This window comes from Lemur catta, chromosome 8 (genome assembly GCF_020740605.2).
Source record: "Lemur catta isolate mLemCat1 chromosome 8, mLemCat1.pri, whole genome shotgun sequence".
NCBI lineage: Eukaryota > Metazoa > Chordata > Mammalia > Primates > Lemuridae > Lemur > Lemur catta.
The window spans coordinates 43489073-43504904 of record NC_059135.1 but is presented as its reverse complement, the minus strand read 5'-3'; the positions used below and the strand labels follow the sequence as shown (position 1 = coordinate 43504904).

General features: G+C 32.3%; 1 protein-coding gene across 1 annotated transcript in view; it reads left to right on the top strand.

The window, feature by feature from the left end:
• Window positions 1-15832, top strand: part of ZNF804A (zinc finger protein 804A) — a 272430-nt gene that overhangs the window by 214592 nt on the left and 42006 nt on the right. The window contains exon 2 of the mRNA XM_045559580.1: window positions 4293-4436. Within this exon, the coding sequence (XP_045415536.1) occupies window positions 4293-4436 (144 nt within the window). The remainder of the gene's footprint in view (window positions 1-4292; window positions 4437-15832) is intronic.

The window sequence follows — 15832 nt, the reverse complement described above, 5'->3', positions numbered from 1 at the left end:
TGTTATTATTTTTAACATTTTCCATCTTTTATTCTTTATATTAAAGATATGTGATTTATATATCAACATTACAGTATTAGAGTATTCTAAATTTGTATTCACTTTCACAATACTTCCTTTTATTAGGGAGTTTTATACTTTTGCATGTTTCATGTTACTAATTAACACCCTTTTCTTTCAGCTTGAGGAACTCCCTTTATCATTTCTTGTAAGACAGGTCTATTAGTGAGATATTCTGTCAGATTTTGTTTATATGGAAAAATCTTTTCTTTCCTTCCTTTCTAAACGAGTGTTGCTGGGTACAACATTGTTGGTTGACAGGGATTTGTTTCCCCCCCCTCAACACTGAGTAATTCATCCCATTGTCTCCTGGTCTGTAAACTTTTTGCTGAAAAATCTGCTAGTCTCATTTGAACACCCTGATATGTTATTTGTTTCTTTTTTATTGCTGTTTTCTGTATCTTCTCTTTGTCTTTGATTTTTGATAATTTGATTATAATATATCTTGGGGAAGTCTTTTTTGGATTGAATCTGATAGAAGATCTTTGGCCTTCCTCCTTGTTTTTTTATTTTTCTTGTTGCCTTACATTGATGTCTGTACATTTGAGGAATTAGGGGCTTATTCCAGTTTTGCAGGCTGATTTTGTCTGGAAAATCCCTTCACCAGTTAGCCTGTCCAGTTAGTCTGAGAAGGCCACCTGGTGTGGTCCAAGAGTTGGCTTGCTGATGGAGTCTTCAGGAAAGTTGGCCTGGTGCCTAGGTCAGCAGGTGAGCAGGCCTGGTACCTATATCCACAGGGGCTAACCTGAACCCTAGGCCCACAGGGGCTGACCCAACACTGGGGTATGCCTTGAGTGTGAATCTCCAGGGGATAGCCTATTGCTGGGATAGGTTTTGCACCTGGTTCCACTGGGATGAGCCTAGAGCCTGAGTTTGCGGGGTCCTGAGTTTACAGGAGCCAGCTGGAGCCTGAATCTAGGGGGGAGGTCTTGGAGCCTAAGGCTACAGTGTCTGGCCTGGCACTGGTGCCCACTGGAGTGGGTCTGGACCCTGGGTCTGATGAAGCAGGCCTGAACCCTGGATCCTCTGGAGCCTAGGATTATGGGGACCAGCCTATAGCATCTGTCTGCTAATGATTGCCCAGAGGCTAGGTAATGGACTGGAGGCTAGGTCTATGATAACAGGTCTGGTTCTTGGGTCTTTGGGGAATAACATGGAACATGGCTATGAAAGGCAAACAGATGTAAATACCTGCAATACGGATGGGGGCTTATAGAATAAAAGAGACTAAGAAAATTACCAGATGGTGGTCTGGGCCATAACTGAATCCTGTTTTGAACAACCTATTTTAAAATACTAGAAAACTGGAACATACTGACTGGATATTTAAAGACAGTAAACAATGATTGTGATTTCTCTATTGTTTTTGTTTGTTTAGGTCTGATAATGGTTTTGTGATTATATTTACTAAAGTCCTTCTAATTTAGAGATAGATACTAAAAGATTTGTAGATAAAATGATACGAAAATACATATGGAAAGATTTATGAAGTTAGGAAAGTCCTTAAAAATTATCTGGGTCACAAGAAAGGGTATAAGATGGAATAGGATAAGATGAAAAAAGATTGGCCCTGAGTTGGAATTTGTTGAAGCTGAGTGGTGGGTACCTGGGGATTATTATACTCTTTTCCCTTTTTACATTTACTTAAAAGTTTTAAAATAATTAAATACTATGGACCAGATTATTTGGATTCAAATATGGGTTGCACATTTATTCTTTATATCCTAGAGCTAGTTACTTAACTTTACTATGCTTTGGTATTCTCAACTGTAAAGTGAGGAAATGCAGACAATACACATCTCTACCATTTAAATCAAGATTAAATAAGTTAATACATCCAAATTCTTGATCAGTGCCTGACCCTAAATAGAAACCAAATTAATATTAGCTATTATTATTTTTAAGTTACTGTTTTTCTTTTCAAATCTAGGCTGAAGCTGATATTTTTGAAGAATGTAATTCACCTAAGAATCTCAGTTTATTTCACTGAAAATTGTCCCATTTTTGTAGACAGAATAAACAGGAAACAATTTTATTGCTTCTCTGGAGGAATCTAAATCTTAGGAAAACAAAATCTTATACCATAATAAGAAATAATCAAAAGTCTAGAGACAGGAAACAGCCTTACAGTAATTATAATTGATGGAGAGAATCAACTAGTTTACCAAGAAATTTCTGTTAGTTTAAGATCGTTCTAGAGCTAATTTAGCTTTGAACCAAAAATGATTGCCATTATATTATAACTCCTATATTGATTGGAATGTTATCTCTGCTTCACACATTTTAACCATGAAATCACATTACTTAATTTATGTTTCATTTAAGTTGGCTAACCCACAAAGTATTATTTTGAATGTTTTAGTAAAAATTCAGTTTAGATCTATATTACTCATTTTCATCATTTTAAACTAAACTTTTTTTAACATATTGAAAGCAATCAAATAGAATAATTGGGAATAGTTCACAAATCTGCTAAGAAATACTACATTAACTATTGAAATTGATGAAAATATACATAAACAATTTAAATTATTTAGCAATTTATCACCTTTTGCTATGTAGTTGACAAAACTAATAAAACATAACAAAGGATCACTGTCATTCAAGTGACAAACTTGGCTATGTAATTATAGATTATAAGAAATGTGACCAGGCAGGGTGGTTCATGCCTATAATCCTAGCACTTTGGGAGATCAAAGCAGGAGGATTCTTGAGGTCAGGAGTTCAAGACCAGCTAGAGCAAAGGCAAGACCCTGTCTTTACAAAAAATAGAAAAATTAATCGGGTATGGTGGCTTGCACCTGTAGTTCCAGCCACTTGGGAGGCTGAGACAGGAGAGTTGCTTGAGCACAGGAGTTTCAGGCTGCAGGGACCTACGATGCACTCTAACTGGGGTTACAGAGTGAGATCCTATCTCAAAAAAATTAAAAAAATATATTTATTGATTACCACAAGTTACACATCCCATATGATGGTGAACTTTATTATATGTGATATGTGTAGAAATATACAGTACAATATAATAAAGTAATAGTCATTCATTCATTTGCCAGTAAACCACGCTTAAATTTAAGCAATTTAAATATTCAAACTATGAGTCTTTACTGGCCTGTATATTTAGGGAGGACAAATGCCATTGCCATAGAGAGGATTACATTATTTTATCCCTAAATCCCAGTGCCTAAGATGAGTGTCTTATAGTAGCATGTAACAGTCCTGAATATGTAGTTATTTTGAATTTTAAAGGAGTTGAGTATAAGAGAATCTGGATTTTTAAAACATAATATATTCTAGTGAGAGGATTAGAGTTGAGGTCTTCAAATCAGCACTTCAGTGAAAGAATCAATGGATTGAAGTTTAGGTCTTCGCATCAGCACTTTAATGAAGGAATCAATGTTTCTACATGTAAATTTTATTCCTGTCTGGCAACATTAACATTTAAGAAGGCATGAAATAGAAAGTACATTTGTATTTAAGAAAACCTAAAAGCCGTAGTCAAACATTTTGCTATTTCATGCTTTGTAAACAAAAGCTAATGGTGAATGACTATGTTTTTCATCTTTCAGGGGTTTGGTTGTATAGCCGTCTTTATTATGCACTTGATGAAAGCAACCTGCTTATACAGTTTACTCCTTTTCAGTTTAGGTAAATAACTTAATTAACTGGCAAAAATACGTCTCATTTTCCAAGCACTAGAGGATATTTTAAAGTTCAACCTAAACTGATGTGGGTCAAGATGAAAACATTAGTCAAATGAAATATAGTTGGGATGAATAAGTTACTATATAAATATTTAAGGAAACAATAAAATGCCAAACTTGAGTATTTATGAAACAGCATAGACCTCCTCAAACAGGACATATTTTTGATGTTTAAAATAGAAAAGTTTTATGTTCACTAAGCCGTTGCCAGAAATCTACAGTTAAATCAACACAGCTATATGATTTTCATTATTTTAATGCTAACAATGCATAGAAACTTGTTTAATCAAGGACTTTTATAGTTTGCTTTGCTCGTCTATATTGCTGCTGTTCTTTCTATTATTTATTTTGGCTTAGTTTGTTAATCTTTTATTTTTTAATTCATAAATTCTTCTAATTTAGTTTGCTAGCATTTGCTTTATTTTCTTTGTTCTATTCTGTTTCTTACTTTAATTATTATGCTAAAGTTAACAATTGTCAGAACAATCAGGGAGAGCTAATTGCATCCTTTCTTGAAATTTTATTTTTCAGGACTATGCTGAGAAGGAGAATACCATAGCAAAAGCTCTGGAAGACCTGAAGGCCAATTTCTACTGTGAGCTTTGTGACAAGCAGTACTATAAGCATCAGGAGTTTGACAATCACATTAATTCTTATGATCATGCTCACAAGCAGGTAAGAAAGAGATGTGAAAAAAATCTGGCTACTTGTGTAATATTTTGAATATTTTGTGGACTATATAAATATGATATTTTTATTTAATTTTTATATACAATTTTTAGGGATGTTCTTCTAGGATGATAATTTAATGACATAGCAAAATCGATTTTTTTAAAAAAGCACCAAAGCAAAGTCTGAAAGAAATGACCAACATAAAGAAACACCATTTGTTTGCCTTTCAGTGAGTGGCAGTATTTTGAAAACAATATTCTATAAGGGATGATCCTCTCTAAATGTCCTCAAATATATTATTTTAAATATTTTAATCAACAGTGTATTTATCAAATATAAATAAATTTTATACATAGTTTTTTTTTTTAAATAGAAAATGTTTTTAGATTTAGGCTACCATGAAAACATGAAAAAAAAAGATGTGATGTGTTAAAAATAGTCCAAGGTTATTGATTAAATACTTAATATAAGTATGATTTAGTTTATTTTAACATTATTTTCATTTTACAATCAATTGTAAATGCAAGATTGATTTTTTAACACTCTATGTAAAGATAAGTTTAGAATAGTATTGATGTTAGAAGTTAATACAGAGTCCATTTTCTAATATGTCTTATATTTCCCAATGCAACTTCATTTGTTATTTAAATAACCATGTAATATAGCAGTTTTAGCATTAATTTATAAATATTTTCTATTTTAGTCATCACACACAAATGCCATCCACAGCATTCATTTTGGTATCAATAAAGGTACAGTTTTAAATAGCTGAAACTGTACTAATTTTCTGTTAATATCAGAATTATTAGTATAAGTAAGAAACAGTAGGGGAAATGATCATGTTAAATGCTTATGAATCAGTCGTGTATTTTCTATTGCTGTCCATCTCTCCAATATTTCATACCAACTAAACTCTTCTTGAGGAGGCAGATGTAGGGAAGGAATTAGCCTTCAATTACATATGTCACTAATTAATGCATACTTAACTGAATAATCTAGCCTTGCTTTTCTTTTTCCTGGCACTGAATCTACCGACATACTGGTTAAAAGAAAGGGTTTTATGGAAATATTCCCTTTCTTACAAAAAAACACATACACATAAATTATATCATTGCTTGATTTGAACATTAAAACCCATTAGTAAATAGTATTGATTTTGTTATATAGTTACTGGCATTCGTTTTATGAAATAATTCTGGGATGCTCTTTCAGAAGTGGTACATCTAAAAAGGTTTTTTCTCTGATTTTTCCTGGATATCTAAAAGCACAACATGTTTCATGGTGTAAAATAGATATTTAGACGTGTGTGTGTGGGTGTATGTGTTTTAAGAATATCTTACTAGTTATTATTATCTTTTGTCAAAGAATACTTCATTCAATCTCAAGGTTATCCTGAAGATCAAACTCACATAGGTTACCCCAAGACCCTTTTCAGTTCTTTTTTCTTGGTGAACTTAGGATACTATATATTCTACACAGAGAAGCCAAAGAGAATTCAGGCTGGATCTGGCTTGTTATTTTGAAGGTCCAGAGGCTCACCTTTGACAATGCTTGGGGACATCAAACCCTCTAAAGACAGATCAAAATGCCCATGAACTGAATAGATAGTACAGTTCTAAATGATTAATTCAACATGAGATGATGTTACAGTAGCTGAAAATATTTAAAATCTACATAATCATTATATACCCTTCCCACAGGATAGTAGCACATTCTTGAAGATGTCTTCCTAGAGAATGGTTTCCCTTTTCAGAGCAAAGACCTCACTCCGATGATAACAATATATGCTTCTACCACATGACTCCAACACATTGAGCACTTTGAGTGAAGTAAAAGTGGGACACAGATTGGAGGTAGACAATTTAGATTTTTCTCTCCTGAGAATGTGGATTAACGGCACCATAAAAAAAAAACAAAAAGCTGCCTACTGCCTGATAATGCCTTGACCTAGCACTTGAAAATGTATATCTTGTTCAGTGGTGAAGTCTGTTGAAAATCTGAAAAAGTTGGTTTGCATAAAGAAGGAACAAAACAAGTGCATAAGAGAACGAGATACACGTTAACAGTGCATCAATTGAAGGAAAGTATGGAAGTAGCAATTTTGATTCCTAATGGATTTCAGATTCCTAAAAGCAGTCCTTCCTACAACTTATCTGTAGATTCTGTCCTTGAGTTCTGAGAGATATTTGAGCTTGCTACTAGTAAATGTTCTAAAAACAAAACAAACAAAAAAAAAAACCAAACCCTGGCTTAGTGTTTAATTGCAACCAAAATTATCTCTTCATAAAATATAAGCTATCCAAGGATCAAAGCAATCTTTTTGGTTTCCCATAAGAAAAACTTTCACAAGAAACAAGTACAGGTTGAATATCCTTGATATGGAAACTTGAAATCCAAAAATGCTCCAAAATCTTAAACTTTTTAAATGCTGACATGATGCCTAAAGAAAATGCTCACTGGAGCATTTCCTATTTCAGATATTTGGGTTTGGTATGCTCAACTGGGTATGTATAATGCAAATATTCCAAAATTCTACCCCAAAAATCTAAAATCTGAAATACTTCTGGCTCCAGCATTTCAAATGAGGGATATTCAACCTGTATACTCAAAGTCCATATTATTAACACTTAACTTTAACGTAGGCAAACCTACATGCTATTAGGACACTTCTTGAATGTTATTAGAAAAAGGCAAGGAGGCCACACATCTGATGCATTCATTCCTACAGAGATATGATTTTAAAGCAGCAGTCCCCAAACTTTTAGGCACCAGGGACTGGTTTCATGGAAGGCAATTTTTCCACACAGGGGTCAGGGGCGGTGGGGCTGGGGGCAGTGGGGGCTGTGGGGAGGGTGTGGCAGAGCTCTGGCCTAGTTCCTAATAGGCCAGGGCTTGGGCGTTGGGGACTGCAGTTCTAAAGGACAATGGATGAAAAAGAAATGGAGGAGGATTTACTAGTAGAATTAGGCTCAGCCCGGCCACTTACCAGCTGCGTCGCCTTGGGTGAAATAGTCAAAGGCTCAGTAAACTCAACTGCTTATTATTAGGGAGATTAAATAAGAAAATGTACATGAATATGCTTTGCAGAATAGTTAGAAAATAGTAAAAGCTCCATATTTAATATGCTATGATTATTATTACTTACTAAAATATCTTTTCTTTTAGAATGTTTAGGACACTAACAATTTGCCTTTGAGACCATCCTTTATTTACGCTTCTGAATGAAGATCTGTTTTTGCTTCATGTAGGCTAATAGAGTCTAAAACACATCCAGGTAATCTTGACCTACGAGCTGTTTCACTTGCCTCATGCATCTTTGCACCCCTGTAATGACAGAACACGTGTTGTGTGTTGTTTTGAAATCTAAACTTCAAAGGAAAATCTATTTTCTCTCATCTTTGCATAACTTCAAAATCTCTCCCAAGCATTTGTCACTAAGACTTGCTAACAGAGGATTAAAATCAGGAAGAAGCACAGGTGTACAAAGATGATTACAATAGATCACAACTTAGGGTTTTTTTTAAAAAAAAAACTTGTAACTCAAGAGCCATTGGATTGTCATCCTTTAAGGGCAGGGACTGTTTCTTGTGTGCCTTCATGCCTTACAACATCTAGTGCAATGTCTTGCACAATTTAGACACCCAGTCAATGCTCCTCACATAAATGAATTTTAAAAGGCTAGAGTCAAAATTCTTTTTGTGCTATCACATTTTGAGGTAGATAAGAGTTTCAAAAGAATAAAATAATTTATTTATAGATTTATACTTAGATGAAATTATTTATAAGGACGATATTATTTATGAGGATAGGGTAACTGTTATAAGATGAATAAGTTATTTGAACTCTTTCTGCATTCACAAATATTTGTCCTTTATAACAGTAATGCTACTGATAATAACAGCAATAACTTATACATAATATGTGCATTCAACAAAGTTCTCCATATACATAAATCCATTTAATCTTGATATATTTTGGATTTATATTGTGAGTCATTGTTTTCCCATGTGAGAACGTGATTAAGAGCAAATAACGCTTTCAGAAATGCCTGAGTTTTTACTTTCATCAGGGTAGCACACAAGATATTCCAAAGGATCCTTCTACTACAAAACAAATAGATCTTCCACAATACAAATTTTTTATTAAATTGCTGAGTTCCTAGAAAGGATGGTATCTCCAAAGAGCCACTTCACCAGCATGGGAGGCTAAGGAAACTAAAACCTGGGTCTGCAGTAATAATCTCCTACGAAATGTGAAATTGAATGGAGAATAAATACCACTGTGAGCTTTGTCATCTGGAAAATGAACCGTGGACAACAGTTGGCAAACTCAAACTAAGACTCCTGGATTAAAATTAAAGTTGCCTCTAGGTCTTGACTGAAACATACAAATACTCCAGGAAAACTGCAACCTCAATTTATATTTTCCACTGAATGTTATAATATCAACAAAATAGGAATTTGCAATCAAGGGTTTAAAATTCAAACACATATACACCAAGGGGAAACTAACCAAGAGTGAGAGTCAACAGGAAAAACAATTACTTGGGTATTGGAGTTATTAAATATAGAATACATTATATAAGTATGTATGAAATGTTTAAATAAACAAAAGGTGGAATGACAGTAAAAGTAAAGAACTATCAGTAATGACTGTTATGAACTTTATAATGAACATATAGGACGTTTATAAAACCAAATTGTCATTGTTTAAATCAAAAGATTAGTTAATTTAATCTTTTAGTTAACTAAGAGAATAGACATGGATGTAGAAAGAATAGACATAAAGTAGAAAAATGGAAGAAATTACTCATACTGCATCACAAGGAAAGCTAGAGCTAAAATTTTATATGTATCCCGAGTGAAGAAATAGATGGTTTTCAAAACAGAAAATAGCAAATAACTTAGAATTTGAATGTAGAAAATTATCATTCAAGAACAAAGGACTAATCAAGACCTGCTTCTAATTTGTTTTAAAAAAGACTGAGGAAGCACACTATTTAATTAAAGGAAAAAAAGATACAAAAAAATTTAAAAATAAATGTTTTCATTAAAATTTGTATAAATATTTTTCATGGTATTGGCATTTATTTCATAAAATTTTGTAACTATTTACTAAAAAAGTCTTTAAAATCAGGAATAAAACTTTCTTAACATAAAAACTAACTCATATATCTAGAAACACCATTCTTTTGTGATGAAATATTATACAAGGATTCCTTTTTAATATTAGAGAAAGACAATTATGTCTATCCTTTGAACAATATACTGAGATCCTACAGCAAAAACAGATGAACAACAACAAAATAGGGATTGGAATGCAGAAACATAGCTATCATTATGTTATTCACAGATGCTGTGATGGTCTGATAAATGTTTGGAAAGTTGTCTGATTCTTATATTGCATTTCTAGATTTTCAGCAAATTTTGAGAAAACAAAAATAAAAATAATTAACACTAAGAAGAAAAAACACACCTTATAAGATACTACATGATAAACCTAAAAATGTCATACAAGCCTGAATTAGGAAAGTTAGAAAATTATTCTTGAAATGCATAAAATGGAAGGACAAAACATGTTTATGTATATATAAATATATATATTATACACATAAAAAAATTTATAAAATCATGGAAATACAAATCTGCCCTCAAACTGATCTCAGATTCAACAAGCCTTTAATCAGAACCCAATACATTTTTGTAATGAATTGTACAAGCTGATTCCAAAATTTATATGTAGGAATGGATACAGTCCTGGATAAATAAATAAAAGTTGAGAGATCTGTCCTACCAGATACCTAGATTATCATACACGATTCTAAATTGTTAAAATATGTTCTATTGGTGAAGGTACACACAAATTGATGAATGGAACAGATTATAGAGCTGTGACACAAAGAGCCACTATGTTTAGGAATTCATTAAATGACAGAAGTAGAGAGCAGATCAATAATGAAAGGATATACTTTCCAAATATTTGTATTTGATAATTGGTTATCCATATTTTTAAAAAAGTAATTAACCCTTTCTTCACATAATAAACAAACAAAATCAATGCCAGATGAAGTTAAGAGTTTAAAATTAAAGAATTTAAAGTGCAAGTCAAACTTTAAAAATTTTAGAACCATATCTAGGAGAATATTTTTATGATTTCAGAGTTTGTAAGTGTATCTTAAAGAACCACAAAGGACTGTGGGAAAGATGGACAAATTTAATTCGTCACATATGATATTTTATTACAAGAAGGTTTCAATAAAGAAAGTAAAAAAGCAAGGCATATATTGAGAAAAAATATTTGCAACCTACATAAGCAAGAAAAATTAAAAATGTGAATACATAAGAAAAATGCAAATAGCTTCGTGGAAAACTGAACAAAAAAATTGGGGGGAATTTATAAAAACGGAAACACTAAAGGTACATAAATGTATTAAAAATTGGTCACAAGTAAGCAATAGTTTTATACCAACTAGATTGAAAAATATTAGTTTCATAATATCAAATGGTGTTATGGATCAATAGAAAATCTTACACATCATTTGTAAAAGTATGAATTGATTTAGCAACTAAGGAAAACAATCTTATAAATTATAAGTTAATATACCAAAACACAACAAATCCCTAATATTGATACTAATATCTATAACAATAAAATTTGTAAATAATTTATGATATAATCAAAAATGCAAAATTATTCTGCATTCCAATAAACTACAAGTAAACATCACATAAGAGAATCTTAGAAATATGAACAATGAAGAAAATGCTGCAAAGACTATACACTTTTTATAGTCTTCAAAATAAAGCAAAATTTAATGCTGTCATTTTTAAGGTTATAAACATATGTGATTGATCTCTCTTTGGAAAATGGAAAATGATGAATACAAGATTCATGGTAGCGGTTACTTCAAGGAGTGAAGGAGCGTAATGGGATACCAAAGGAGACATTAATATGTGAAATATCTTCTAATCCTTAAACTGATTAGTGGAATCAGAGTTATCCAACTTAGTATATAATGCTTTCCATTACTGCATACATCAAATATTACATAGTAAATTGTTAAACCAGAAAATATCATGTTAAGGCAAATAATATGATGTCAAAGTCTCTAAAACTATGCTATCATAGGTGTAAAAGGTGTCTTAATTGCAGTAAGGTAGTAACTACAGTAAATAGAGAATTATAATTGAGGTTATTGTTAAGTCTTCTCTGTGCCATTAAAATTTTTCACCATTTAAAAAATTACATATATGTCTCCTATTTAATAATTATCAGGATAATTTTGTTTCAAATTTTATTTTATTAAACTTTGATCAATATCAAAATAAAATTTTCCATGAAAAAATACAAAAGGTGGCCACACGTTTCTATTGCTCTTTCTCTACACCAGCCTCATAATATTAATGCAAAATATATACAAATTAGTAGCACACTAATATTTTATGGTATGTTTTATTCAAAATCTCAGAGAAGCACAGGATGTTATTAATGCACATAAAATTTGATTTTATGCAGATAAACGCCAGTTTAAATGTAAATCATTATTTTAAGCTGCATATACACAAATAGTTAATCTATTATTTTAAAAACATAAGAAATAGCTTTTTTAAAAACAAGAAATACAGTATTTTGTGAATAACCATACATTCCAATATTCTGGGACAGTCTTACTTTATTCTACTGTCCTGGTTTAATTATTGTGTCCTTATTTGAATAATAAATAATATGTTCACAATATGAACGTTTATTGAAAAGCAGCAACATTTCTGGACACTTTTTAAAAAGATAGAAATGTAAAAGTCATGGCCTTATTAAGCCTGATTTTTCATGCTAATTATATATTTACCCAAACTAATGGAACGTCAAAGGAGATCTTTAAAAGTCTAAAAATATTTAGCATATTTATATGCATTTTTTTAGAATACTGTATAAACATACATTTGCATGTGTAGCAAATGCATTTGCACTTGAGTACCTCACACTGGCTCCATCACTAATTGCTGGTATGGATGTAGCTTTTCATCTTAGCCTTTTCAAGATTCCATTTCTGCATTTGTATATAGAGAGTCTGAACTAAATTTTGAACTAAATGACTTTTATTGGCCTTTCTGGATCTAAATTTGGAGAATTTGAAATCATCAAGTATAATGCATAGTTAAAGCCTATGTGTCCATCATAAATAATCAATATATACTTAATTCTCAATTCCCCATTTTCTAAGGTATTCTTTCGTATAACAAGATGATTAAAATAGTTTCCAATAAAGTTATGTCATTCTGAATTTTAGTCATTGAGATAAAAAAATAAAAGATAGGAATCTCAGCCTCAGGTAAAAAGAAAAGATTTTCCTCTGAACCATTGCACCTGTTCCTCTGCCCTTAAAGTAAAACCACAGTGTGTCTGTCCTCTCACCTGGCCGCCTATGGGCAATTCAGAGTTATTTTCACTGTAAGAGATTTGTCATACCGATGCTATGAAGAGATAGAAAAGGGAATGATTGCCTTATTGCTGCTGCCCCTAAAACATCTTGATTTTTGCTTTAGTGGCTTCAATGTGGCTGAAATACCTCCCAAAGGCACTGAAGGACCTTCACTTCAGCAAGTCAACATTCAGTGCTTTGCAGCATGCTGTTTTGTTCTGCCCCAGAGGAAGTCAAGGTCAGGCCAGGTCATTGGAATGTGTTGTTTCCGCAAAGACTTCTATTGCTATAGAAATGGAACAGCTTTATTCCCAAATCTGAGCATTTCCTAATAATTTAAACTGCCATTAAGTGATCTGACACTTGAGAAAGGAATTACTGCTTGACATTTGGGTCTAAATATTCACATGTGGGAAAAAAGTACTTAAAAGTTATTTTTTAAATAGGAAATACCAGTAAGGCAATACATGATACGATCACTTTAAATACCTTCCCTGGGAATTTTTCTGTGCTGTGTACTTCAATCTAATTGTACTCTTTGTTGTTATTTTAGCCTTTTTGAGGATTGGTCTCTTAGAACAAGGAAAGAACATACAATTTGCTACTACAGAGTCCCAAATCCCAAAAGTGACTGCCCCAAGAAAAACACATAAATATATCTAGCTAATTATAAAACTGTCTGGTTTTGACATTTCCCATTCAAAGCCATGATTTGCATAGAATTAAATTGTGAGTTTTATGTTGAGTATGTGCCAGTCTCTGGATAAAAGAATCAAATCTATTGTCTGAACTGATGTGGTTTTTGTAAACCTTCCTCCAGTCAACTTCACATGTCCTTCCTCCCCTTCCTTCTTCCATGGCAGGTCAGGCTGATGGCTGTCTATTGAGCCAGCCAGTGTTGAGGGTCAAGAGAAAAAACTAAAATTGAAAGCAAAATTTATGCCATGCTACCTAAATATAATTATGCCCCCGAAAGTAAAGGAAACCAAAAATATTACAAGAGAAATACACCTAATTTTAGAGATTTTATTTTATGAGTGTCCATTAGCCACTGTAATCCAACAGAAAAAGTTTCACTCCTGTGTGTTTTCACTCCTAAAACTTTCACTTATGTTAAAAAGAAAAATCTATTAATATATGGAAACCATTTAGAGTCAAAGTGATGTATATTTATTTTTAATAACTATATATTATCTCTTGGAAGTGTATTCTTCTGTAGTTTACATGATAACTTGGTTGGTAGTATCAATTTAATTGTATGCCTTTATTTTACTACTTTGTTTTGATTATACTTTGTTAATGATCATCATTTAACAAATACGCTTTCTGAGAATATATCATTTATGGGAAATAGTTTCTAGATTTATTATATACTTTATTCTATATAGATTTATTTATCTTTACTATATTTTTAAAAATTGAAATACCTTCTGGAAATTATTTTGGGTAAAATCTAATTTTTAAGAAGAAAATTCATCCAGGATAAAATATGTAAAATCTAAGATTAACATAATGTGGGGATTTGGGAGCAGTACATCCTGAAAATAAAAATTTTTATCTCCTACTAATCCCATCAATAACCAAACTTTAAATTACCTGCTCAAAGGATTATCTCATAATATATTTCAAGATTCTCCTGGCATCTATGAAACTATCATGTCAGGATTTCTGCTCTTTGTGGTAGGGAGATGGACATGGTATAGAACAAGGAAACATTAATTCTAGTTGAATGTTAGAAACACCAGAGAAGTTTTAAAAAACAGTAATCCCAGAGTCTGGTATATCTCCATGAAACGTGTTCTGTGTTTGAAGCTTTCTAGTTGATTATAACATAAGACCAAGGTTGGAGAGAAGATTGGAGATGCCAATGGTCATGAGGTCACTGTTTAAGTTGCCATATATGATGACACATTTGCATCCTTCTATGATACAGAGAAATAGCAAAAGTACTTGTCTTGTTTAAGAACAATTGTTTAAAAAAATTTAAATAAGATGGAGAGAGAAGCAAAGAGAACGTAGAGAAGCAGTTAGGCAAGTGTATTATTATTTCTCCTCTCCAGGCAATTACTTAGGAATGGGGAGATATATTATAAAGTCATGGAGGAAGTATAGACTCTGGAAAGAGAATGCCTTTGGGGTGCATGCTCCATACCAATTTGAAACTCAGCTAGTTTCAAACTAAATTTGGCAGCAGAATGTGTTTAAACAAGCTTTGCTGGTTGACCTACTCAGTATGCTGTGTTAAAATTTGCCATCAACATTGCCAAGAATTTCCACTTTGACCTCCTGAATGGACTCAGAAAGCAATCCACTGGAGAAATGGGGACCCTGCCATGGATAGAGAAGAGATACAGGTATATTACCTGGGCCAATGAGCAGGATGGAGGATATTACTAGACTCAGAGATGTCTATCTTGCCAGCGAGAACTAACATGGAGCTGAATTTAAGTCACTAGAGGAGGGCTTCTGAGTCTTCCATCAAAGCTAAAAAGAAAAAAGAAAATACAGTGGGATACCCTGGATGCTAATCTCAGAAATGAAGGCAGCAATCTGACACCTAATTAGGAAAATCAGATACTTTATATGGAGAATGTAGGGATCTTGGCTGCCAAAAGGGCTTGCAAACCCTCCCTGGCCTCCCATACTCCTAAAAACTAACAATGTTTGGCAGGAGTAAGGAGAATAAATAGGAAATTAAAGATACTTAGCAGTTATTCCAAAATATTTGTCATTAGTAAATTATCTATTTATATATGGTATATATAGTATATAAAATTATATATATATAAATATATCTACACACTATATTTAAAAACATATACTATATATAATGTGTGTGTATATGTACCACAATTCATCTGTGTTCTTCCTTTATCCAGGAATGCAAATATTTATATATTTGCAATATATTTGCAATTTTCAAATTTGGTAATTTGAGGTTAGAAGTGCTATAAATGATTAGTATATCTATGAGCAGCTT